The sequence below is a fragment of the Syzygium oleosum genome, unplaced genomic scaffold (genome assembly GCF_021117445.2).
Source record: "Syzygium oleosum isolate NSW1041296 unplaced genomic scaffold, Sole_v2.1 Sole_v2.03, whole genome shotgun sequence".
Classification (NCBI taxonomy): domain Eukaryota; kingdom Viridiplantae; phylum Streptophyta; class Magnoliopsida; order Myrtales; family Myrtaceae; genus Syzygium; species Syzygium oleosum.
The window spans coordinates 6,998,547-7,024,031 of record NW_026607487.1 but is presented as its reverse complement, the minus strand read 5'-3'; the positions used below and the strand labels follow the sequence as shown (position 1 = coordinate 7,024,031).

General features: G+C 42.2%; 4 protein-coding genes across 7 annotated transcripts; 2 read left to right on the top strand and 2 right to left on the bottom strand.

Moving 5' to 3' along the window:
- The first annotated feature begins 1,495 nt into the window (after nucleotides 1-1,495).
- Nucleotides 1,496-8,545, top strand: LOC115687495 (probable sugar phosphate/phosphate translocator At3g17430). Its single transcript, XM_030613090.2, has 10 exons — nucleotides 1,496-1,731; nucleotides 2,152-2,388; nucleotides 3,325-3,432; nucleotides 3,522-3,553; nucleotides 3,650-3,700; nucleotides 6,057-6,118; nucleotides 6,194-6,455; nucleotides 6,883-7,148; nucleotides 7,248-7,342; nucleotides 8,113-8,545. The coding sequence occupies exons 2-10, from the start codon at nucleotides 2,293-2,295 to the stop codon at nucleotides 8,296-8,298; spliced, it is 1,158 nt and encodes a 385-aa protein (XP_030468950.2). The 5' UTR covers nucleotides 1,496-1,731; nucleotides 2,152-2,292; the 3' UTR covers nucleotides 8,299-8,545.
- Nucleotides 8,546-8,963: 418 nt separating this feature from the next.
- On the bottom strand, nucleotides 8,964-12,762 carry LOC115687506 (rRNA-processing protein fcf2-like). Of its 3 annotated transcripts, none has more exons than XM_030613104.2 (6): nucleotides 12,642-12,762; nucleotides 12,192-12,516; nucleotides 11,807-11,867; nucleotides 10,057-10,134; nucleotides 9,858-9,973; nucleotides 8,964-9,327 (listed from the first exon to the last, which is right to left on the bottom strand). In XM_030613104.2, the coding sequence occupies exons 2-6, from the start codon at nucleotides 12,440-12,442 to the stop codon at nucleotides 9,219-9,221; spliced, it is 615 nt and encodes a 204-aa protein (XP_030468964.1). In that variant the 5' UTR covers nucleotides 12,443-12,516; nucleotides 12,642-12,762; the 3' UTR covers nucleotides 8,964-9,218. The 3 variants fall into 3 exon arrangements, with proteins under 3 accessions (XP_030468964.1, XP_056166258.1, XP_030468965.1); XM_056310283.1 differs by having other exon boundaries at nucleotides 12,192-12,514; nucleotides 12,638-12,714; XM_030613105.2 differs by lacking the exon at nucleotides 12,642-12,762 and having other exon boundaries at nucleotides 12,192-12,621.
- Nucleotides 12,763-16,101: 3,339 nt separating this feature from the next.
- LOC115687472 (uncharacterized) lies at nucleotides 16,102-17,670 on the top strand. The gene has a single exon (XM_056309428.1). It carries the CDS (start codon nucleotides 16,423-16,425, stop codon nucleotides 17,329-17,331), a length of 909 nt encoding a protein of 302 aa, XP_056165403.1. The 5' UTR covers nucleotides 16,102-16,422; the 3' UTR covers nucleotides 17,332-17,670.
- Nucleotides 17,671-19,041: 1,371 nt separating this feature from the next.
- Nucleotides 19,042-25,027, bottom strand: LOC115687471 (CBL-interacting serine/threonine-protein kinase 1). 2 transcript variants are annotated; one of them, XM_030613057.2, is made up of 12 exons: nucleotides 24,812-25,027; nucleotides 24,108-24,170; nucleotides 21,602-21,673; nucleotides 21,396-21,503; nucleotides 21,172-21,252; nucleotides 20,908-21,087; nucleotides 20,597-20,806; nucleotides 20,354-20,458; nucleotides 20,115-20,231; nucleotides 19,897-19,959; nucleotides 19,714-19,788; nucleotides 19,042-19,611 (listed from the first exon to the last, which is right to left on the bottom strand). In XM_030613057.2, exons 1-12 carry the CDS (start codon nucleotides 24,989-24,991, stop codon nucleotides 19,543-19,545), a joined length of 1,323 nt encoding a protein of 440 aa, XP_030468917.2. In that variant the 5' UTR covers nucleotides 24,992-25,027; the 3' UTR covers nucleotides 19,042-19,542. The 2 variants fall into 2 exon arrangements, 1 of the variants encoding a protein (XP_030468917.2); XR_008816017.1 differs by lacking the exon at nucleotides 19,042-19,611 and having other exon boundaries at nucleotides 19,744-19,788; nucleotides 19,897-19,994.
- Between the last annotated feature and the right edge of the window lie 458 nt (nucleotides 25,028-25,485).

Below are 25,485 nucleotides of genomic sequence, written 5' to 3'. Positions count from 1 at the left end.
CCGTCTTCAAAAAGATCGCTCGGCGTCAAGTCAGGAAATCGACTTTCATAAATCTGAACTGATGTGCAGCCCCGGCATTCTGAGGAGATTTTTGCACGAGTGTATGCAGAAATTATGAATCTAAAGCGCGTGCAACAACATCTTATATAAAGGACAAGGTCGTCGAGGGCATTACAAGGTCGGCAGCTTCGCCTCCTGTCTCTTTGCAGGGCGACTTACTCTAATTAAATCAGTTCTTCATTCGATGCCTCCATATGCTAAAACATTGTGTGATACTTTTACACGCCGCGATGAACAGGTTTCCGGTGGAACATCGGGGAGAACAAGAAAGGTGTTCGTCGGAAGAAGTAGAAGAGCGATCTTAAGGACGGGTATCCGGGATCTTTCCTTAGTATACAGAGCATCATTAGCTAAGCAAAGTTTGGTCCATGCTCTCATGTCCTAACTTCATACTGACACATGCTAGTCACAGAAGGGTTAGAAATTCCAGTTGTCCATTTCAAACGTTAAGCCAAAATCAGGTGACCTTGGACGTGGAAGAGTAATCTTTTTTGGGGAGGGATTTGGTGGTTGAGCGGGGGTCTAAAATGGCAGGTTGGTAGCTGCAACAGTGAACGCACGCCCGCAGCTAGCTGCTGAGCTAGCTGCTGAGCTTATTTGGTCAAAAGAGTCAGTGGGTGGAGTTTGGAATCGTCACATCATCTTCTGTTCATTGCCTTTTGATGTTTGCACTTGAAATTTTGAGAATCACATGGAATTGTGGGGGGGGATAGGCATGCATCTGGGACATGCCCCCTTCGATCGGGGATACCATTCAGCAAAATGGTTCGGCTATTCGATCGATAATAGCGCGTGTATACAAAAATCGCCTTAAAGGGGTGATGCATATATAGAGGAACGAGGCACGCCAAAAGGAAAAGTCTAGCCGGCCTCATCATTTGCAAATCTAGGCACATATACAACATCATTTGTGCACACCTGAGCGACGTGGGACTAAGTTCCAGATTATTACGCGATATGAATTAAAACAATTCCGAACATTTCATTTTCTTAACACTAAGGTACGCTTCTCACACGTGCATCGGGATAATGACATTTAAGTGCCCGAACTTTCAATCCGCCTTACAATCGAGCACTCGAAACTTTTTTTTTTTTGTTCAGTTAAGTACCTCGACTTCTCAAATTCGGCTCAACGCGACGCAGTAACCCCGTTAACAAAGCCACGAACTTTTTCCCCCCATCAGCGTCCGATGTCACGCCGGCGGAGACATATCGAACGGCCAGCATCATCCGCGACATGGCAATCTATTCAACGGATGCCTCGGATCGAGCTAAATCAGAAGAGAAAAAAGTTGGAGGGGGACTTGATTGGGAAAAACAAAAGAGTTGGGGCACTCGTTTGCAAAAAACGGACCGAAAATTTTCAGCCGGCTCGCGGCGTTAATTGCCCCCCACGCGCGCGCGCACTCCAACGCGGTACTCCGGCCCCGGCGTCATAACGATTCGTTTCTTCTTCTTCTCCTTCGCCTTCGATTTCAAGCTCCACTCTCGCGCAGTCCTCGCTCCGTCCATCTCGCCGCCGCCGCCGGAAGCCGGCGATCCCTCGCCGCCGCCGCCGCCCCGCCCCGAGGCCTCCGGTCCGCCTCGCGGCTCGGGGTTTGTTTGAGATCCGCTCGGATTCCGTCCTTTCGGCCGCGCCGCCGGAGAGGAAGAATCGCCTCTGCTTTTGAGGTGAATCTCTCCCCGCCCGTTGCTTTCACTCTCGGCTGCTGCTGCGCTTGATTCGGTGCTGTTCGGGCGCGGCCGCGATTCGCGACGTTCGGTCCCGGCGATTTTTGGTTTTTCGCCTTCTTTCTTTTTTTTTCTCTAGGTCGACGCGGGAGTTGATCGTGCCCGTTGCGAGCTCGATTCGTGTGGTCGATCGCAGGCGTCGTGCTTGTTTTCTCTCGATTTTTTTCCACTGTTCTGCGCTGTTCGATTGATTTGACTGGACGGGGCATTGCGGTGATGCTCGTCCCTCGAGCGCGTGGTTGAGGCTTTCGTTCGCGATGTGCCGTCGTCCTTTTGGCGAAAGCGAGTAGTCCTTGCTCTTGATGCGCGCCATGCAACAGAGTTTTAGCTCATTTTAATCTCCCGCTTTTCATTTTGCAGCTCGCGATCACATGTCGAGGAGATGAGCTTCGATCGCGTTTCGGAACGCTGCTTCTGCTGACCTTTGGGCTTGTGTAGCTTGAGCGCCGGCTGTTGCTTCTGAGATATGCTAGCATATTAGTGTTTTTTCCTCCCCTAGAGATGCAAGGCAAAATGATCAGCAAACCGCTTTTGATGACGTATCTGTACCTACTCATATACATCATCCTTTCATCTGGGGTGATATTGTATAACAAGGTAATCCTCATTCTTTGTGTAGTTGAGTAGAGGTGTAGTTGTTCACTGGCTAGCTGCATTTTATTTTATCCTTGTCTTTTATCCTTTTTCTTCTTTGTGAATAGAATGCTTTCGAGTCCGCTTTGATGACTAATAGAATTTAAAATGTAGGACTATGCTGGTCAATCAATATGAGTTTCGGGCTCTCACATTGTGTGAATAGTTATTTTTAAAAAATTTATAAGAACTCTACTCATCATTCTGCTCCATTTCACCGGATGTCAAGTGTCTAGCTCGGGTTGTTTTCTTCCCATTCCTCCCAAGTTGATGATATGTTGTGGAGGATGTTAGACTGATGAAGCACTATGTGAATTGTTTGATTTATCTTCTCCCTGTAATACAAAGTGTGTTTCTTCCACATGGGCAATTCTTTTTTCGTCAGAAGGTCCACTTGAGTACATGGTGGAGCCACTGCTGTGCAGTACGAAATTCTCGGTGGGTTAATTTAGTGCAAAACTTCAATGGATAGTTCGGTTGATTAGTTCCAGGGTTCACCTTTAAGAGTTGCCATTAATTTAGATATTACATAACTGGCTAACAAGCAGTCAGCCTAAGCTTGAGTTGGACTTTCTCATGCACAGATGACTAAAGTCTGGATGAATTAGATCCAATATTTGTAGTTGTGATAAATGTTGATATGCTGTATACTCCTTCACGTTGTACAATCTGTTCAACCGAATTTAATCAATCTTTGAAATAAGCCTGCCAGTGCTGATAGTATCTTGTCTCTGTTATGACAATCTCTTTTTTTACTGTTACATCGCTCACTTGGTAACCTGTACTGCCATTCTTTTTTTGGTGTTGATTTTTTCTATATGGTTATATAGAACTCGAAAGGTATTTCTAACTTTTTCCCTCTTAAAGTTCTCAAGCGTGACGATCTGAGTCTTTTTGCAGTGGGTACTTTCTCCAAAGTACTTCAATTTTCCATTTCCCATTACACTTACCATGATTCATATGGGATTTTCCGGTGCCGTGGCCTTCTTTCTTATTCGTGTTTTAAAGGTATGCATCTTCCAAGATGATTTCTCTTTCATTATGTTAGGCCTTCTGTACTCTATTTAGCTTTTGTTTTTCCTTTTTTTGTTTTGCAGGTTGTAGCTCCCGTCAAAATGACATTTGAAATGTAAGCAATATGGTTCTTTGACTTTTGGGTCTAATATCTACTTTTGACATGTTTATTTCTGAATCCTCTTTGATGAAACTTGTTTTTGTTATGCAGATATGCCACTTGCGTAATCCCAATTAGTGCCTTTTTTGCTGCTAGTCTTTGGTAAGCATTATGTAGCTTTAGAGGGCTTCATTATTGTCAATGATAAGTACACATTTCAGTTTCAATCTTGATAAAGCACCATCTTGTGTGTGATGTCTTTTTCTGAGGCTCTCAAACTGAACTGCAGTAAAATTCAGTATATCTGTTACTCATATCTAACGATGCTGGACTTTTGCAGATTAACATATCTTCCTTCGGCATTCTAGATAGAATAGTAATTATTTGGTGGACCAAACTTAAGCTCATCATCTTGATGCTCCAACCACTTTCTAGATTAGCAGTGTTGAACTTGGGTTTCTGCCTTTGCTATACCATATGTATAATGTTACTATCATTTGAATTAGCTCGTAGAGTAATGATGTGTGTAGACCAGCATGTTGTTGCATGTGAGTATGCTTCAGTAGAATCACTTCTTTGGTTAATAATACAGTTAAGGTTGTTTACATCGGGATCCTATGTAAATTAAAAAGGGGAATGTGTGTATCCTATGTAAATCACATTGGGATCCTATGTGTCTTAAGAATGTGTGGTAGGTCCATATCAAGGATTCTAAGATCCTATTTGTTCATCCAGTTGAGGCCTCAAACTTGAGGGTCTTACTTTATTCCATGCAGTCACCCGCATAATATGAAAGCTTGTGGTTGAGATCTCCTTCAAGAAGGCCACATTACAAATTATTGAATTCCCCTTTTTAATTTAAGTATGACAAAGTAATTGAAAGAAAACGTTATTCCAAGAAATAAAATAGCTTAACTTAGCTCCCGTTGACATTCCATTCTTGTCATGACACGCAAGTACTACAACAAACCACATGTCCGACCAAAATCAAAATAGAAACTTCAAAATCTAACATTTTCCACATCATCTATGGACATTGGTCCTTTGTGGGAACATATACCGTAGACTAATCCAAAATGGTTTCATTGTCCTTGAGTTCATCAGCATTGTCATGACAGTCTTTTTCAACCAAATCATCTGCTCGCCAGTGTGGAAACCCCTCCAAATCCAAATCTTTGTAATAGCCGATCATCTCGCTCACTTGTTTCATGGATCACAACATCTTCCTTCCTTTTAGCACTGAAAAGGGGAAAAAAAAAACAGAGACAAACTTAAGGGAAGCACTGGCACATTATGGCAGTAGAGGAAGACAGGAGGACAGAGGGGGAGGAGAAAGTTGTAGACAATAGAGGAATTGCAGTTTGCTGCTGTTTACGTACAGCTTACAAAGTTGAAGGAACCAAGCCTAGAGGCCACCAGCTTGCAGAAGAAGACAAAAGAATAGTAGGGGAAGAAGGTCCCAACCGTAGCTCTCTTCCTAAGGACAGATTCTTCAGCCAACCTAATTTGTCAAATTGAGCCTAAAAACTTGTTTTAAGATGTAATGCATGCAATGAGAAATTTATTTTCAATTTTTAAATATTATGTGGTTGAGAAGGACTAACGTGAATGAATGACACTATGATTTTCCGGTTTGGGTTTGGGAGTATTATTCTGATTCTATTCGTCATCTCACTGTATTCCAATCTTAATTATCTTTTAAGCTACCATCATTGACCTATGCCAATTGGATCCTAGATCATGATGTGCTCCTTCAATCTGGATCACAATCCTATCAACCGTGATTGGCGGAAGTATTTGTATCATAAAGTCTTATTTTAGAAAAATCCTCTTCTTAGTGTTTGCTTTAGTTGATACATCTTGCTGGCCACAAATTCACCAATTTGTATTTCAGCCATTTGTCATGACTAAGACCTCAGTTGAGCTTGAAAACCAATAGTGTTTCTTGGTGTGCTTTCGATTTCGATTAGTAGTCCTGAGTGGATGCTCAGGGTTTTCTTTCTTCCCTTTTTAAATTGACTATGGACAGAAATGTTAAAAAGCTAGTTTTCTTAGAAACTTTCCTTGCTTTTGTCGTAGATAGTTAGTAGTTGCATTGAGATGGAACCTGGTTGTGAGTTCTAACATGCATAGAAATCTTTATAGTGTGATTTCACGTGCACCAAGAACTTCACATTCTGTTTTAGGCATTTAGTGATTGCTATCTTCTTCATTTACTACTTGCAGTTTGATCTTTGAGCAAGAAAACCAGTAGTGTATCTTAATGTGCTTTCTATTTCGATTTCTTTTTTTCCCTTTTTAAATTGACTAGGGACAGAAATGTTAGAAAAACATTTTTCTTAGAGACTCTTTCCTTGCTTTCGTTATAGATAGTGGTAGTTGCATGGAGAGATGGAACCTGATAGTGAGTTCTCTCAAGCACGAAAACCTTTGGAGTATAATTCTTACTTGCACAGAGAACTTCACATTTTGTATTAGTCATTTAGTGATTGGTTTCTTCTTCATTTCCTACTTGCAGGTTTGGTAACACTGCTTTCTTGCATATCTCAGTAGCCTTCATCCAGATGCTAAAAGCCCTAAGTATGTGAGGAAGTGCTCTATTGTTATGTTTCGCTCGTTCTTAATTGGCTACTTATTTGCAATTTCTTGATACAGTGCCAGTGGCAACTTTCTGTATGGCTGTTCTGTGTGGGACGGATAAATTGAGGTGCGACGTGTTCTCAAACATGGTGCTCGTCAGCATTGGAGTCGTCATTTCCTCCTATGGGGAAATTCATTTTAATGTAATAGGGACCCTCTACCAGGTTACAGGCATCTTTGCTGAAGCGCTTAGGCTGGTTTTAACACAAGTCCTCCTACAGAAGAAGGGCTTGACTCTAAATCCAATTACCAGCTTATATTATATAGCTCCATGCAGGTATGCCTTTATTACTTTCAGAAAATAGAGGACTTCTTGGGCTTGCTGCAGTATGCATTTATAGGGAAACAAAAAGAAAACAGATCTACGTTATTTTAAGGATTGTCATCCAACTAACCTTCACTGATATTTTTTATGAACAACTAATCAACTTTTAAGGACTTGATTTATCAAGGTTCAGCATTTACCATTTTGTTTGTTGAACATACTTGCTATAAAATCTTTATAAAGAATGTCTAGATGATACTCCAATGACTTATTTCGTGCTCTGTTGATTACTCTCTTCTTGTTCCTTTCTGTAAATTTACCCATCACAGAGGGAAAATCCTGTTGTTACATTTATGGATTCTCGTCACAAAGAAGAAATGAGAGGTATCTGAATCTGATTGCCAAAGTTACTCACTAGTTTATACTTTTGTCAATGCAGTTTCGTTTTCCTCTTTATTCCTTGGTATCTACTGGAGCAGCCAGAAATGGAAGTTCCACAGATTCAATTCAACTTCTGGATCTTTTTCTCCAATGCTCTTTGTGCTCTAGCCTTGAACTTCTCCATTTTCTTGGTTATCGGTCGAACTGGTGCAGTTACTATTCGGGTCGCGGGTGTCCTAAAAGATTGGATATTGATTGCGCTTTCAACTGTTGTGTTTCCAGAGTCTATTATTACAGGGCTGAACATAGTCGGCTATGCAATTGGTAGAGTTTTACCTTAATCAAGACACAAATTATGCATTATTCTTGCACTTAATATGTGCTTGTGAATTAACTGCAGTAAAACCTTTTTGTTTGCTGTAGCTCTTTGCGGTGTTGTTATGTACAATTACATTAAGGTGAAGGATGTCCGTGCTTCCCAAGCACCTTCTGATGGTATTGTGGAAAGAATGGCAAAGGTTAGTTTTCTCATACGTATCTATTATCGTGGGGTTCCGTTCTGAACTGGACATAACTTACCTCTTTCATGTATTTAGCCAATGCATCCAATGTTCATGTCAATGCTTAGAATTGAGAGATAATTTGCATTGGTATATCTGACTGGTTTCAGCCAAAAGATAGGAGGTGCAACTGTATTCAATGTTGCATTCTTTGCTGTTGATTGCACAATTTAGTGACCAAGGATTGGTGGATTTTCTTCTGAAAACATAGTTTAATGCTTGCTCTACATGCTGTTTTGCCACAAACATTTCCCCTTCTATGGTGCAAAACTCCAACTCATGCCCTGAGACTGTTTGCGTTGAGAAACATTTGTGCACATCCATCGTGTCTCAGTTGTCATCCTCAATTCTCTCTTGTAGTTTGGTACTGGATTGTGTCATGTATTCATAATCCGTTATTTTCCTTGATAAATTGTTCGCCTTTAGCCCTTTTCCTGCTGTCAATTCATTCATTGAAGCTTTTAGGCTGTAGAAGGTTGCTCGGGTAGCTTATCATTTACTCTGTAACACTGATTCTACTTTCAGCTTCAATGATATCGTATTCCTTCCGCACTCCCCCATGCAGATTCGACCCCCAACGGACTAATATGGATTATGATATGATCTTTCAATTTAATTCACCTTTTTCATTTAAAAGAAGTCATGGTTGCGGGCCTTTCAGCTGTGCCTGATCGCCATCTTAACCCTAACACGCTGACAATTTTGCATGTGTTGTTTTGTTTGTGTAGGACTGGAAACTGGAGAAGAAGTCATCTGATATATACGTACCGAACAGCAACGATGATAATGACAGAGGAAGCATTGCTGGGAGTTTGTCAGGCTCCGACTCCAAAGTTGATGAGGAAGCGCCTCTCATTTCTACATCAAGGTTGTCGCACATCGGGCGCACGCAGCTTGGCGGCCATGCCATATGATTCACGATAGCTTATAATACACATATTTCGGAGTAAACTTTTTTATCGAGAGTAGGGAAACTAGAAAACGCAGAGAAAAGCAAATCCTAGCGTCACACATTTTGCAATCAATGAGAATCTATCCAATTTTTTTCTTTTTTTTTGGGCCTGACTGCCGGAATAGCTGATCACACATGGTTTTGAGGGCAAATTCATTGTAATTTGATTCATTCAATGCACGAGCCATCGACCGGCTAGTACCTTTCAAGATGGTAACTAATTAACCATGATGTCGGGCTCTCGATGACGGTCCGTTATCCTCCAAGCAATTCAAATATCCGAGTATAGCAATTTTTACTTTGGATCCAGAGATCTGTGAAGATCCAAACCTAGAAATATGAACTGCACGTAATAGCTAAAGTACAGTACAGAGCCGCCTGTGTGATGGTTAAGGTAATGAAATAGGACAGTTTCATGGTAGAGGTCTTGAATTTGTAAGTCTGTCCATGATCACACAATGATATCGTAAGTATGTGCGCAATTGTTTCACTAGAAGGAAAATTTAAGCTTGTTTTCAATTCATAAAAAATATTTTTCGTAAATCGATTAGTTTTTCGTCATCCGAACAAAACAATTTTCCTCAACAATTTTCCTTAGGCTTATGATTGTTAGTTGAATGAATGAAGTTACAGCCAAGAGTAAAAAAGTCCTCAACATAGACCTCCGGGTTTCTTACAACAGCCAAAACCAGTGTGCAATCTTAGAAACTGAGTCGATTTCATACAAATAAACTAGAGGAAAATTTCTCTCAAAGAATCTATCAATCAGATCTAATACAGCGCAAGTGACGGTCCTCTCCCTTCTGGTTTCCGATGGAAAAAACATCCTAGTACATGTGCTCACCAGATGCAAAATTTGGCAGCACGTTGTAGTCATTAAATTCAGTGCCTCCGTTGCTTAGCACGCCTCATCGATTGTCGACCTTTTATCTTCCATTTCTCATTTCCAGCAGGCCTGTTTTCCTCTTCTATCTCCCGAACCTTGCGCTTCCTGAAAAGTAATGGCACAAGAAGGCATAAGCAGTCTTAAATTCGGATTGTGAAGAATAGCTGGACACGGATAACAGGTGGCGTCAAATGGTATTTCCTTGAAGAGGGTCCCAACAGAGCGGCAATCAATGGATAACTATTTTCCTGGAAGGTAAATCGCGCGCTAAGCCAAAAATCAGCAATAAGGTAGAGGTGCAGCTTTCTAGAAAGATACAACCAGATTTGGTTAGAGTGTAACTATAAGTAACCATTAATGCTGCATACGTCCAAGCTGGAACGAAGATTCCTTGGTGATGACATATATTAGGATCCAACAAATAGTTCGTGAAGTTTTGATATCCTATAGCTGCCCCCTCAAAAAGGAAAGTAAAGAAACTATAAACTATATGACACCAGTCATAGGAGTCCCTTGTACTATGTGGGATGAGTTAAAGAATAGCAACACTGGTTCTTTTATCCAACGTTTGTCATGGTAGCAATTACCCAAAACAAAATTGCTCAATAGACAAAGTGATTATAATCACATCAGACCTGTAGTCCCTGAGTTTGTGATCTGAAAGCAGCTCATCAGCAAGTGTCGCCTTCCTCTCCTTCTTAGTTAGTCTACCACTGTAAAACTCGTTTGCAGACTCTATCACTGTGCCAACCTGAATAGATCATTGACAAGACTATATATTATGAGACAAAGCTTAAACAATTAGATATGCAACCACATGGCAGATACACTTACCTGGAAATACTTGGGCAAATTTTTGGATTTTGAGTCGCCCTTTTTGTAATGTCTCTTTGGGTCGACGACACTCCTTAGCTGTGACACGAATAAAAAAAAAATCAGCTAGTTCAATAAACAGATGCCTCTGGTAAAAAGCATTATGCGAAGTAATAACTTTAAAAGGTTAGTGAACAGATGACTCACACCATTAAAGTACAGTAAGCATAAGCCAACACTATGAAAACTCATGTAATTCAAGATCTGGAGATCATCCATCACCGTAACCAATTCTCTTGATATTTTTACAAGAGCTGTTAATGTGAATTGAGTATTCAACAGAAGGATAGCTACTCACTGAAACAACTTTGATGAACTTCGCTCGATATATATATGTAATCCTGTACACGATACTTATGGTATGAATTCGACTGCAAAGAATTTTTGCGATGTTTGGATAGAAGTTATTTAAAAGTCGTGTCCTCCAAGACATACATAGTCTGAAGGAAAACAAACTGCTTTCAACTCGATTCATAGGTAGAAAAGATTTCTATATTTCTTCTATGACGTAACATGATTTTGTTGCAATATTTCTTTATTTCTCAGTCATTTAAATATTCTTGTTTCCTCCATCAACTTGTGTGTTGCAGATCCATAACAGACTTTAAGAAACTCTTTTGGCATCACAATCTGAATCCATCAATAACTTGAATTTTGGCTTAAACTGAGTTAACCAAATTATAGAATCTCTTTATTAGATTATTTTAGACCTCATTCTCAAAATGATCGTCAGGGACTCATCAAAATAAGATAATTAAGCAAATCAACATGTACAATGATTTTCATTGAAAAGTCTATCAGCTCTATTGGACATACAACTTCTATCATCAATCGCAAACAGTAATCTCACTCTCACATGCAAACAAATAAAGTGCCCTAATAAGCCATGTCACACTCACTGTCAAATACTCTTTCCTTAAGTTATCAAAATCAGCATATTTTGATGGTCAGATACATTGAAGTTTTTTGTACTGCACCTAGAACTAACGGTAGGAAGCCATGTATATCCCACAACCCCTCATACAGCATAGAGATGAAGAAAAGTTCAATGCCACGAGTCTCGGGCTAATTAATGCATAATATATTCAGAATCTGCACGAACAACACTATGCTGCCCAGCGCTTACTGGAGGTCATATGCAAGAATGCTTTCCAGCAACAACAAGAGAATGTTTTCTAAGCCAAGCCTGCATATTAGGAGAAAACCAAAGGTATACTGGAAATTAAAATTATAAAAGAATTTCTATATTTATCTAAATGTCAAAATCTATATGTTGTGAAAGTTTCAATTGTTTTGGGTTACATTTAAGTCAAACTGTGTGTGCTGCAAAAATCAGATTAAGCGAAAAGTATAAGTTAATTCAGGCACGTTCTTCCTTATAATCAACATTCTTGTGGATCTTTATTCTATACAAAAAATTCCATCAACCTCTCAAAGGAACATTTACTGGTTTCCATCTTCAACAAAACTCGTGATAAGATTGACAGAAACATCTTGCTCATTTGGATAAGTAAGGTATGATCCATTGCGCCTAGCGAAGTAAAAAGACATGTAGCTGCAACAGAGCAGACATAAACCAAACAATTTGGGGGAACCAACAAAAGTTGAAGACGGAAGGCCCAAGACCTAGCCGCCGAATCCTTTGAACCAGAAGTCAAATAAATCAAAGAGGGAAAGCAAAAGCAAACGATTACAGGCAAGATCACCCTACCTTTAGTAACTGCAGATCTTTCTTCAATTCCGGCGTAATAGTTGGGGCAGGCATATCGAACCTATTCAAAACAGTCCTCCTATCAAAATATCCACAAGATACAACAAGCCTCCCAAATATACATCGTACCAAATTAGCTACTTTGGATGCGACCAGCAGTCGCAACCCGGTGCAGTACATAATTCACGCGCCTCTTTCATAATCCATCAATGAACTAAGCAGAAACAATCAAAATATCGCAACCAATACCCAGAAAGTGATATCCACCCTTACAATGAGGTCTGCATTCCAATTTTTGCATCAAACAACTCTCCCATCCTTTTTTTGCAAGCAAATATGTATGGCAAAAGGAAATTGATAAGAAGAAGAAGGGCGATGGGATTACCAACTAGAACCAGCAGTGTCCTTGACTTGCGTCCTCAGGAGCTTATTCAGCTTCTTGGGATTGCTGGGCGGCACAAACAGCCCATCAATCAGCTCCGAGCTCGGCTTCCAAAGAACCCCGCTCTCGCTCCCCGGTCGCCTCTTCTCGGGCTTAGGGCCCGACCCGGAACCGCTGCTGCTCGCGGGGGCGAGCGAAGACGTCAAAGCCGGCAGCTTTGGCTCCCACGAGAGCCCAATCACCGCCTTCCCCATAACCACTCCCTCACCTTCCGACCCTTTATCCTATCTACCACCCTCTCCCTCTCCCTCTCTCTCTCGTCTCTTCTCTGAAACAAGAACACATCTATCACCACGGGCTCGTTCCAGATATCCAAAATTCGTAGACAACGAAAGCAACGCGTCGCTCTACCGCATCAATACTAGAGAGAGAGAGAGAGAGAGAGAGACTCACCGGTTGCAGAGGAATGGCGTTCGCCGTCCCGGGAGGCCGACCGACGACGGAGTGACGAGCGTGCTAAAGAGAGGCGGCCGTAGCCTGTGTAGAGAAGGCCGAGGAGAAGGAGAAGGAGAAGGAGAAGGGCTCGTGTTCCTGCGTGGGGTTTGGGTTGAGCCCAAGCCCATATACTAGCAATAGACCTTCGTTTTTTGCATTCTTTGGGAGAATATAATATATTATATATTATATAATTGGGTCTTTTTAATTTCTATCGCCTATATATGTAGGAACATTTCCAAATTAGTTCTCTCGAGTGGCATTTTCGCGAAGTTCCTCCATACATATGTTCGACAAATGCGCATCAATAAGCTAATGACTCTGAGCACCGATGGAAAGAAAAGTGGGGAAAATTCCAAATAAAGGCCCGAAGTTCCATCGTTTTCTCAAATAAGGACATGAAGTACCATCATTTTTTCAAATAAATGCCTAAAGTGGACCTTGTCTCGAATAAGACCCTAAAGTGACTATATTAGTCTAAAAAAAAGATTCAACCTTGCTAGCTGAAGGGAATTTTCGTTCTTTACTTTCTTTTTTTAATTTTTTTACTCTTTACTCTGCCGGACTCAAGCGAGGGCTGCCCTCACTCGCCCAGCCCGGGTGAGGCGACCCTCGCCTGAACTGGCAAGGTCGAGGGTAACCCTTGCCCTCACCCAAGTTGGCTAGCCAGGCGAGGGCAACTCTTACTAGACATCAGTGAGGGCAACCCTTGCCTTCACCCGACACTAGCGATGGCCAAGGGAGAGAAGAGGTAAAAAGAAAAAAGAAAAGAAAGGAAAAGAAAAGGAAAGGGAAAAGGACAGGAAAGTAAAGTAAAAGAATCAAAAAATTAAAAAAATATATATACTTAAATTTTTTTGACTAAAATACCCATTCTTTGATGGCCGAAATAGTCACTATCGAGCCAAAAGCCCTTATCTGAGGCGATTTGGCCACTTTATTTGAGATGATTAGGCTACTTCATGCCCTTATTTGAGATAATTTGGCCACTCCATACCCTTATTTAAAACAATGTCAACTTCAGATCTTTATTTGAGAAAATAAGAGCATTTTAAACTTTTATTTGAAATTTTCTCAAAAAAGTGGCCAGTTATGATGCGCACACATCTTTTTGACGTGCACAATTCGGCGGCCTATCAACGTCATCTAACGTTTTGAAATCGCGAATTATATAAAAAGTTAAAGGGATAATAATGCCTCCAAGTAGTCGTCTCAATAAAGTTGAAGCTATGTGACTTTTTTGAGGTGTTTTCCCGTTACTATCATCCGAATACGATGTTTTTCCGACGATATAGTTTTTTCAGAAAAAAAAAAAGCCAAAGCGCGAATTATATAAAAAGTTAAAGGGATAATAATGCCTCCAAGTAGTCGTCTCAATAAAGTTGAAGCTATGTGACTTTTTTGAGGTGTTTTCCCGTTACTATCATCCGAATACGATGTGACAATTTTCCGACGATATATTTTATTTTTTTTTTCAATTTTTATTATTTTTATTTTTTTTTTCTTTTTTTTTTTCTTTAAACCGTTTTTTTCAGGCGCCCTCGCTTTGTCGGGCGGGGCAGGCGCCCTGGGCGGGTGGGGGGGGAAAAAAAAAAAAAGCCAAAGGAAAATAATTAGGTTATAATTCTACATAAAAGGAAGTTGATCTATGAAGGTCAAAATTTCCCCCAAAAAACTCCATTTCGAAAAGGAAATATAGAGGTTCATATTATTTTCTTTGTCTTTTGTGCTTTTATTAGTTTATTCTAAAATTATCTCTTTCAACATTTTATTTCTATTTTTCTTCTGATGTTAGTGCACTTGCAGAAAAGATACATGTTTTTATGAAATATAAGGAACGACATTTAAATTAATATAAGTACGAATAAATATATTAAGTACGAATTAATATCGTTTGTAGATTTCCTTGGGAAAACACTACACAAAATAGCAAGAATGCCAACCTCGTACAAATTAAATGAGTTTCTACTTTCACTAATAGAGAGATCATAAGCTAAAATTTACTTAAATGGAATTATCGTAATATTTATACGGACCAAAAAGATTAAAAAAAAAAGATATCATATTTTTTTTGTTGATTTACGAAAATGATTGAAATGAGAAAAAAAATCTAAAATTTGGTCAATAATATAAGCGTGAAAACTTGTGAATAGTATTAAATGATTGATATGGTTTTGTTGGAAAATTGATGGGTTAAATTGAACCAATTGAAAGTTTAAGAACTACATTAAATATTTAGAAATAGTTCAAGGAACATATTAAATAAATGAAAAGTTCGAATGACATTACACATTGAGCCAAACTATAGAGATTATTAATATCATTTTCCAAATTTGAATAAACAATACATCCTTTTCTGGAAAAGATTGATAAGGTGCGATTCACTTCCTACCCTTAAATAGATAATTGCGCTACTGCTATTTTGAAAGCCCGACCTCCATAAGGGATTGGAACTTATAAATTGTATTTCATGTCTCGATTAGGTTTGAATGTACCTATTTTCGCGACGACATGTGGGCAATCTCAACCTCAATCACCCCTTCGGTTTAGTTTCGGAAGCTCAAATCTCACCCGTAATGATGAATCAATATTGTCGAATTGAACGAGTGAATTTTTTGTTAATATAAAGATTTGTTCAAATAAAAATATGTAAACATTATTTTGAATTTCGAGAAAAACACACGATGAATGATGTTTTTCGCGAAATATAACTTTTGAGTTAGAACTCGAATGAAAAAAAATATGAGATCATTTCAGACACTAACAGCGGTATGCCTCCTCAGGGTCCGTTTTTTAATTCGTGGTTTTACTTAGAGATTTTAATTAAGGCATCGTTTGTTTCGTGGAAAATGAATGATTTGGAAAAATATTTCTCAGAAATGATTATTTGTATCTCTCGCAAAAATCAATAAAGCAGAAAAAAAAAATTCTTCATCGTCCACGAAAAATGTTCGAACATAAATTACTGTTCATAAACTAATTATTTCCAGCGATATAAATAATCATTTTTTAAGAAAAGTATTCGAAACGAACGGAGCTTTAACTCATAAACTCACCGAATTCCTTATAGCAATGATAAGGTTGTTAATCCATAAAATGAAAAAAAAAAAAAGGCATCGAAATAGGAATTAAAAATCCTACCTAACTACTACATTACCAAAAATCATAAAAAAAAATCTACTAATAACAACATTCAATGATCTTGACCCCCTCGATAAGACCGACGTTACTTAATACCCAAATATTCGCTTTATCACCGAACGAAAAATATTATATTTTTTATATTTTCATTTTCCCGCGACTATTAAATATAAAAAAAACGGGTCCACAGAGATACTTACAATATTCGTTAATTAATTTTTTCGAGTTTTTTTTTACATAATAATAAAACACGCACGCACGCTCAAAACAGTGGAAGCAAATCATTCTTCCTTCTTCTTCTTCTTCTTCTTCTTCCCCAAATCCAATCGAGCGATTTTCCTCTGCTCGAAAATCCAGTCGAAGGATCTCTCGGAACCCCATCGTCCCTCCGCCGTCGATCGCCTCCGATCCGCCGCCGTTTCCGGTGGTCCTCGGCTCCGGTTTCGATCCCGCTTCCCGTTGCCCTAGAATCTCCTCTCTCTCTCTCTCTCTCCCGATTCTACTAGGGTTACCGTTGGGTCCCCCGGCGGTGTCTTCTTTGCCCTAGAGGTAGAGGTCGAGGGAGGGGGGAAAAGGGGGATACGATGCGGCGGTTCCGATGAAGCGCGACCACGACGACCTCCACGGCGGCGGCCGCCATCAGCAGCAGCAGCAGCAGCAGCGGCGGCAGCAGTGCGGCGAGTGCGGCGCCGGCGCGGGGGAGCGGTGGCTCCTCCACAACGTCCGCCACAAGGCGGGCTACCGCCTCCTCTGCACCCACTGCGTCCTCAGCTGCTTCCGCGGCAACTTCTGCCCGATCTGCCTCCAGGTGTTCGACCCCATCGACTCCCCCCCGCACCCCAACCAGCGCGTCATGTGCCTCAACTGCCCTTCCATCTCCCACCTCTCCTGCGTCACCTCCAGCTCCAACCCCAACTACCACTTCGAGTGCCCCTTCTGCTCCAACCCTAAGTTCCGGTTCCTCTCCCTCGGGCCGGTCCCCAGCAACGGGGAGGACAAGCGGTTGAGGGTCGAGGCGAACGCGGGCCTCGAGGCCGTCGTCGCCTCCCGGGGGGGCGCCCCCCTCGGGGACGATAGGGACGACGTGAGGAGGGTGATCGACAGGGAGTCGGCCAAGGCTCTCGTCGCGGCGGCGAAGATCGCCTGCGCCACGATGAGCAAGGCCGCGGCCATCGCGAGGGTCGAGGCGGAGCGGAGGGTCAAGGAGGCGGCGCTGGCGAGGAAGAGGGCGAGGGAGGCCTTGGAGAGGGTGGCCTTCTTGACGCTGAAGGAGAAGGAGAGGGATTTGAAGGTGGGGGTTGCCAATGGGGTTGGTTTTGCGCCGGAGCATAAGGTTAAGCCCAGGGTTGTGGAGAACGAGAAGGTGAATCAAGGGGTTGATGGGATTTTGGGTTCGTCGCCGACAAATGGTGTTGTCTCGGTTGCCGGGGGTGTACAGGGAGAGAAGTTGCATTCGGTTTCGCCGGTTGCCGGGCTCAATAACGTTCAACAGAATAATTTTGGTTAGCGAGGCTGATTCTTGATTCATGGGGAAGTGCTTTGCACGGTAGAGTCCAATTGAAGCTGTTTTGTGCCTCCGGTGAAGTGAAATCTGTGAGTAGTTTTAGAAGTTAAAATGCTGGTTCCCTTGTGCTATATGCATGCCTTTTGAGATTTATGTAGAAAGGTATCTGGAATTAGGTTCAGTTTTATGTTAAACGGCTCTTTTCATGTATGAACTTAGGAGATGTTCAAATTGATCCTGGTCCCATTTGTTTATGAAGCGCTGAGTACTTTGTCCAGACATTGTGACAGTGCTTGTCCTTGCCTTATTTTTGCTCTTGGGCAATTTTTCTTCTTTCCTTTTTATGGTGTTTCCTTTGTCTCTACTATTTCTGGAATGTTCACCACGTGATCTGTGGCCATCAGCAGCTGTTTCTTTTCCAAGTCGAGCGCCTCTCTCATCTTCTGTCCTAGCATCCTAGGACGGGCTTCATGATGGGACGAAGCCGAAAAAAACACAAAGTCGTTTTATGCGATGCTGGTTATCTTGTGAGAGATAGATTGTGGATTTATTGTTTATGAATCTGCAACAGAATGAATTTCTTGACAATGGAAATCGGGATTCCTTGACAATGAGAATTGGGGATGTTACTAGTTGTTCAGGATCTGTTTGAGAAAGGCAGTCACACTGCCAAACTTGCAGTGACATAGTTAAGTCGGCGCAGTAATCGAACCCTGTCCGAAATTGTGAAATGCCGGTCGAAGATGTCGGTTGATGCACCGGTTGAGGAGGAAACCCGGCCCGGGAGGTGAGACTTAAGATACCGCTCTGCTTATTTGGTGGCCAGTTTGAACAGGTGAACTCTATTTAGCTTTTCACTCTATTATTTGTTTAGGTCTGGCTGGAGCGAAACCATCAGATAAGTGGAGAAACACTCCTTTGCTCTGTTTTATTCTTGGGTAGTCTCTTTTGAGCAGATGGGAACCGTGCTTGTTACCTCTCAATCCTGTATTGTGGGCGTGTGGTTTGGTTTCCATTTGACTCGATAGTTTATCACCGGAGCATGAACAAGGATGGCGACGACACATGGGCCCAACCATTGGATCCATAAAAAAATACCGGGCCTGGCACGTTCCAGCCGCGAAATAGGGCCCGATGCCTACTTCCAATAGCTACCCTGCACCGCTACACGACCCGCGGGTGCCTTGTTGGTGAGCCCATTACCATAGCCCCCGAGATGCCGGCTGCTAGGTAGTCTCTTTGCATGAGATATATGTCCCATTCATCATTAGGCCAACCATCTTGGTCGTAGTAGCAATATGTTTGAATCGATGCATTTGATCTAAAGTGTGAACCGTAGATAGCACTACTCTTGCTATAAAATTTACCCATTTTAATAGTCTTTTGTTAAAAAAAAAATTGAGTAATGTTGCCTTCTCTATTTTGCTTCTCAAAGTTTGAGCACAATGACAATGCATAAAAAATAAAAACGGAGTAATGGCTCGAGATGTAAACAAGAACATCACAACCAAATAATTACAGACATCCATTACCAAAATTGACTTTTATCGGTTTGAGAGATTTTCGGGCAATTCTGTAGAAGGACGTGTACCAGGCAAATAAGAATGGAGACAGCCGCAGTCTATGTTAACCCATCTCGATATAGTCATTTTGCAAGCTTCAAGCCTTAAATGACTTTGATTTTCGAGCAAAGTAGAGGGACTGCTGTCGAAATTATCAAGGGTAATAATTAATGGGTCGAACCCATTTCCACTTTGCTCCTTTATTCACAGTAGAGATGTCTGGTATACGTGACTAGAATTTGCAGGGACGATCTCTCTTGGAGACTATAATAGCCCACCCTAGAAGATCTACACATGACCAAGCTGATGACTATGAGAAACGAGCCCACGGTGTTCTTTTGTTCATTCGCACTCCCGACCACCGAGTTCTCTTTGAACAAAACAGTCTCTAATCCTGGAGACTTATGGCATTTGCTGTAGAATCGCAGAATCGCCAGGATTCGAAAACATGAGCCTCCTGAGCGCAGTAAAGATAACCAATGGGTTCCTCGTACTGAAATTCTCTCATCACACGATGCTCGCCAACAGGTGGCGAGGGAGGGCCAGTGCAAGCGGACCTCATGTCACTCTCTAGCTCTTGCTTCACAGTCCCGAGTGGTCTGTGCGGTGAAACAAAAAAAATAAAACTCTTCCTCCGGGGACCAAACGCTATTTACAATCCGGAGGTCAGGAGCTGCTGGTTTTGCGGTACGCCCAGCTCATTTGATAGCCTTTTGCACAACTGCACATGCCCAAGAATGAGTTAGATGAAAGTGATCGAACTAACTGATCCACATGCTACTATTTTATGTATAGAGCAGAGAAAGAGAGAGAGAGAGTATACCTGTCTATAAACTGTAGAATCTCCATATGATTTTCTTAACTCAACTACAAACAGGGATGGGCTTATCTCGAAAACCTGATGTGAGCACAAGAACGATAGTTGGTAGTGGAATTGGCAACCTTTCAAGATGGACATGGTATTCAGCAGAGCACAAAACCCATCAAGATACGATTGTTCTTTTACCTCTGCAGCAACTGAAAGAGATCCCGGACTTTTCTGACCCTTTTGTTCTCGCATTACTTTCAACTAAAAGTTGGGAAAAAAGAAGTATCAGTTTCAGTCTGCAGAGTAGAAGAGAATAGAATGCCGACTGAGCAAGAAAAGAGGCATTGTTGAAACTGCCTTCGCAATTTTAAGGAAAAATGAACAGGGTGAACAGATTATGAGAATTAGATGCTTACTCTCCCATTTCTCTTTTGAACCCGAAATCCCATCTCCGTCACTGTATCCTCGATCCTCTCAATCAAGTCCTTCGCAGAATGATTGGATGTAAATCTAATCTTCCTCTCCGAGATGTCCTGAATAATCATGTTGGACCATTACTTCGCAGTTCAACTTAGAGTTTATGTTTTTCGACCAAAAAAAAAAAACTTAGAGTTTTTGTTTATTGAGTTTACAATACTAGTCATGATTCTCTTACCTCTTTTTCAAAGAAGCCAGAGAGATCTAAACATGAAGACATTCCAATTAGCTGGAAGGCATTGATAAGGGTGGGTGATCGTGGACTCTTCTCCCCTTCGGATGTCTGCACAGAAAGAAAAAAATAAGATTGTTGGTGTTGTTATACAGCTTCACCAGTTCTCATGTCATCATATAGCCTACACTATGTGGACTGGCATGTATCTAAATAGAAGAAGTTAAGGTCGAACAAAAATCAGCATACCACTTCCTGCATGGAAAAGGCTTCGTCGTCAATAAAAATGCTCTCTTCGTCGTCAGGGTTTGCAGGATTATAGTCCTGTCGAAACCAATTGTCTGCTTTAATACCATCCATAGTTAACCTGGTGACAGGATTGGGATCGAGAATTTGCCTTATAAGACTCTTGGCACCTGGGGATAGCCATTTCGGGATATGAGCCTCTCCTTTGAATATCTAAAATGCCACAAAAGTAATAGCACCCTATGTTAGATACGCTACGACAAGCATAACAAGTGCACATGTTAGAGAAAAAAAAGTGAACAAATTGTGTTTACCTTTTGATAGAGAACAGCCAGATTTCTGTCATCAAAAGGGAGATACCCAGTCAGAATGGCGTAAAGTATAACACCACATGACCACACGTCTGAGGTTGACCCATCATATCCTCTGTTCTTAAGAACCTCCGGAGCGACGTAGTTGGGACTCCCACAGGTGGTATGAAGTAATCCATCATCCTGATATTTAGATAGGATTACCCAAACTAACATATGGATTGAAAAGAATAAAGTCACCATCAGGGTCTAAAAGAGCAATTGTACCCTAAAATGCTGGGGTAAAGCACTAAGGCCGAAATCTGTGATCTTTATGTTTCCCCTTGAATCAACCAAAATATTCTCCAGCTGCAGTTTTAGAATGGAACTCCTTGTCAGAATGACAGTGAAGAGTGTCGAAAAAAAGCAAGCGAGGCCACAATGCATTCTGTCTCAATTTTGCTTGAATTGCAAAATGATCCAATGCCTCAAGAAAGACAAAAGAAATAAACCTTGAGATCTCGGTGGAAAACACCTTTGTCGTGACAGTAGCTAACACCATCTATTAGTTGCTGAAAGAGCTTCCTCCCTTCAGCTTCAGGAAGCCTTCCCCGACTTGCCTGAAGGGGAAGAAAAATTAAAAGCATCTTAGTGATCAGACAATTAGGTCTAGGATGTACGTAGTTCCAAAAAAACAGGCAGGCACAAAAGTCCTCACAATTCTGTCGAACAGTTCTCCCCCCGTTGCATATTCCAGGACCATGTAAATCTTGGTTTTGCTCGCCAAGACCTGCATCATCATCCATTGAATATATATGACCATTAGCTCTCTGTATCAGGAATGACGAAATCCAAAGCACATGAAGGCAGAAAAGTGCAAAATAAGGAGGCTATGCTTTATGATTCCTTCCGTGATGATATATAACACCAAAGAGCCTTTTTTCACATTTCATTCGAAATGCTAAAAGGTTGCTACTAATTTTGCATCGCATTTTCTGTCCCGTCACAATTAATTGTGATTAGCGAATGAGAAAAACATATAATTAAAGAATTTTTTTGATCTGGAGGATCATTCATGCTTGAATTCATGCATCTTTTCGATTGTAAGGATGACCAGATGATCTCCTAACCAGGCAAAAGGAAGTGCAGAGTAAACGCCAAAAACCCAAAACCCAGGGATTCCTCATACTGCAATTCAGCAAGTGGACGTCCAATTCAGAACTCTCATAGTGCATGTGCAAGTGGATGAATAGTTTAAGGTTGACAGGACTTTTAACAGATATCTTAAGGTCCACATTTTGGCTTCGAATATCTGAACACCATTCATTACTGTTTGTCTCGCAGAATAATCCAAAAAATCATACATCAAACAATTCCATGCCTAATCATCGAGTGGATAACGCATTGTGGCTACACAAGTCAGACCTTATCCAGATGGATGACCAATCATGGGGGCAAAAATTACGGCAAGCCAGATCAAGCCCCCGGCTCCTAACACCGATGAACCGGAGCAATCTCATTTAGGATCCACCAGATTTAATGGTCCAAAAAATATCATGGCCCAACATCAGCCAGGTGCGCGAAATAATTATTATTCAGGCTCAAAGAGGTGGTTGGAACGTGATCTGGACTCTGGGAGGAGGCTTCTATTTTTAGCGTTCCAAGCCACGGTCCCACTAGACTTGGACAGGGACATGCCGTTATCATTCACGGAGCCTCGACTCTCCATTCGAATGGAGGTGACAATAGTTGGAACGGTTGGTGGTGTCATCCAGGGGAGGTACCGACCAGTAGAATCACCAACCACAAAATGCCGACCGAGTCCAATGTATCAGGTAATGTTCCATGTTCCTTTCCTAAGTTGGGCTTCAAGGATGTCGTTAGTGTAAGGCCGATTTCTAATGGTGCAGAGAATATTCCAAATTTTCTATCCTTCTCTCCTTACAGAAGCTTAGAAAAAACTACCCGATTTAACGCACCACCACTCATCTTCCTCCCCCTCCCCTCCCTTCCCAAACAAAACATGAACGTCTAAAGCATCACAAGAGTCCACACAGGTCATCCTCATACATGTCCATATGGTCCACAGTAATCGGCCTCATTCAGCTTCCAAGAGATGCAACGCACGAGCACTGTGGGCAATCCAACTTGCGGTGCCCCGGCACGTCACCCCAACAGATAAAGCCAACCATCCTCAGCCACAACGACAGGACCCAGTTGGGCAACAGGACGACCACCCCCTTTAAATATCAAATCTTGATTCTTTTTCCTTGTTTGGCCGAGGATCAATCAAATCTTTTGATAAATCAAGCTTAGGATTCATCTCCCCTAATCCGAAATGACAGATGAATTGAATACGGTGACTAAATATCGATAAATGTTCACAGCGCCAACTGTGAGATCATGGTGGACATGAGTGGACCGGATGATGATAATACTAGTATAATAATGGCGTTCAAGGGCTTCTGGATTTAGTAAAGAGTCAAAGTATGGGAGGACCCCACCCGCCCGCCTGCCGCTGCCACACCCCCAAAAAAACCTGGCTTGGGGTTTGCAGAGATAATTCCGGGTTTTGCCCAAGTCAACCAACCACCAACACCTACCCACCCAATTCCATTTTGGGCTTAAAAGGGTAATTCATGCATCCATTGGATCTTTAATAAGTGGAAAATCTTAATTACAAAAAAGAATTAATTCGACACGGATTATTCATCCGACGACGAATACGTAAGATTTTCACGCCCACGGTGGACCTAATAATAATCCCCTAAGATATTAGGCTTCGGGGTAGTGACTATTCCCGCATGATCGTGACTGTTTTTATCTTGATGATGAAAAAAGACTTCATCCCTTTTTCTCGAGATCAACAATTACTTACTTCGGATAAGCTTTTATCGAGCGCCCCCGAGACGCTCGATAAGCAGATCCAGAATCGCCCCCCCTGAACGACGACGGGATGTTTTTCTATATCGAGATAAAAGAAAATCCTTTCCTTGTTTTTACTCAAAAGGGTGTTTCCCAAGACTAGGAAAAAGGGTAAAAGAGGTTCACGATGCGGGGCAAGGAATGTATTCTTTGCTTCCGCTTCTACACGGCAATAAAGTTTTCATTTTTTTTTTTAACTTTTTCCATGGCCAGCTAGACGATAAGGATTTCGATGCGTGGCAGATTGATCACAGAAGTTTGAACGGGAAGAAGCTAGAAAGACTGTAGCTTTTGCTTACCTCGTGCAATCTGACCACGTTGGGATGCTTGAGGAGCTTCAATGTGCCGATCTCTCGCTTTATCTGCGTCACCACAAGCAAATTAAAATCCGTCAATTTCAGTTCCGAGGCTTGAATAAAACTGCAAAGAAGATGACCGCCACACGAGCTTTTCAATCGGCCGAAACTGAGGAGTTGTGGATTCGAAATTGGAAAAAAAGCAGAATTCGAGCGCGGTTTCACGAGGGAAGCACAGATCGCGTGACGAACTCGCGGAGATCGAGACGATCTAGAGTGAAAAACCAACGACGGACTCGCGACGGAAAAGCCGCTTCGGAAGCAAAAAGAAACGTGCCGTGTGTGTACTTCGCGAAATGCTGCGGGGGACAATGGTCGATGCAGATTTCGGTTATCGATCGAAGAAAGCAGAGGATTCGAGACGATCGAAAACCGGAAGTCGAGAGAAATCAGCGATCGAACCGGAAATGAGAACCGATTTCCCGGCGAAGGAAAAGTGCTTCCGACTCGCCAAATGCGGCCGAGACGATGACGAACGGAAAGCGACGAGAGCAGAGCAGAACTCGAGACGATTCAAAAGTTTCAAAACCGAAAATCCGCGACGGAACCCGAGAGGGGCAGAGCCGATCGATCCCCCCGCGGAACCGGCGGCGGGGATCGACCGGAGCGCCTCGCCTCACAGCCGAATCGGGGGCCGACTGGCCTACCTGATCGGTGATCTTGAGGTTGATGATCTTGGCCTTGTCGATGATCTTGACGGCGAACCCCTGGCCGGACTCGACGTCCGCGGCGAACTTCACCTTCCCGAAATTGCCCTCCCCCAGCGTCCTCCCGAGCTCGTACTTCCCCAGTCGCATTCCCTTGGCCTCCTCCTCCTTCTTCACCATGTAAAAACCTCTCCCCCCTCCTCCCTCCTCCCTCTCTCCCTCCTCCCTCTCTCCCTCTGCACAGCCGGTGGGTCCTCCGCGAAGCTTCCCGGTGCCGGCGGCGGCGCAAGAAGAAGAAGAAGAAGACGGAGCTGGAAACCGGCGGCGAGGGTGAGGAGGGTAACCGGTCGTCGCCGGAGACTTTCCGGTCGGGTCGTACGGATGCTGATCGCTCTGTTTCTTCTTCTTCTGCTTCTGCTGCTGCTTCCTCGTTGATAAGCGTCGTGCTAATCAGAGCTCTCGATGTTTATATATATATATATAAGAGCGGAGAGAATAAGATAAAAAAGAAAGTAAAATTTGAAAATTCAATTTAAATTATAAAAAAAGAAATGATTAAATACCGGATAATCATGATTAATTTTTCTTAATTTCCGGTCATTATTGGATTGGGACTGCCACTTGCCAGCACGGAACCCCCCCCCCCGGGCATCGTGGACTCGCCCGCGCGCACG

Coding starts and splice junctions, on each gene's coding strand:
- LOC115687471 (XM_030613057.2), bottom strand. CDS start 24,991: ATGGTGAAGAAGGAGGAGGAGGCCAAGGGAATGCGACTGGGGAAGTAC. Junction 20,459..20,596: donor CCTTTTCCATGCAGGAAGTG/GTATGCTGATTT, acceptor CTTTCTGTGCAG/ACATCCGAAGGGGAGAAGAG. Junction 20,232..20,353: donor CTGGCTTCTTTGAAAAAGAG/GTAAGAGAATCA, acceptor ATGATTATTCAG/GACATCTCGGAGAGGAAGAT.
- LOC115687506 (XM_030613104.2), bottom strand. CDS start 12,442: ATGGGGAAGGCGGTGATTGGGCTCTCGTGGGAGCCAAAGCTGCCGGCT. Junction 10,135..11,806: donor AAGATCTGCAGTTACTAAAG/GTAGGGTGATCT, acceptor TTCGTGTCACAG/CTAAGGAGTGTCGTCGACCC. Junction 9,974..10,056: donor ATTTGCCCAAGTATTTCCAG/GTAAGTGTATCT, acceptor TGATCTATTCAG/GTTGGCACAGTGATAGAGTC.
- LOC115687472 (XM_056309428.1), top strand. CDS start 16,423: ATGAAGCGCGACCACGACGACCTCCACGGCGGCGGCCGCCATCAGCAG.
- LOC115687495 (XM_030613090.2), top strand. CDS start 2,293: ATGCAAGGCAAAATGATCAGCAAACCGCTTTTGATGACGTATCTGTAC. Junction 6,119..6,193: donor CCAGATGCTAAAAGCCCTAA/GTATGTGAGGAA, acceptor TTCTTGATACAG/TGCCAGTGGCAACTTTCTGT. Junction 7,343..8,112: donor TTGTGGAAAGAATGGCAAAG/GTTAGTTTTCTC, acceptor TTGTTTGTGTAG/GACTGGAAACTGGAGAAGAA.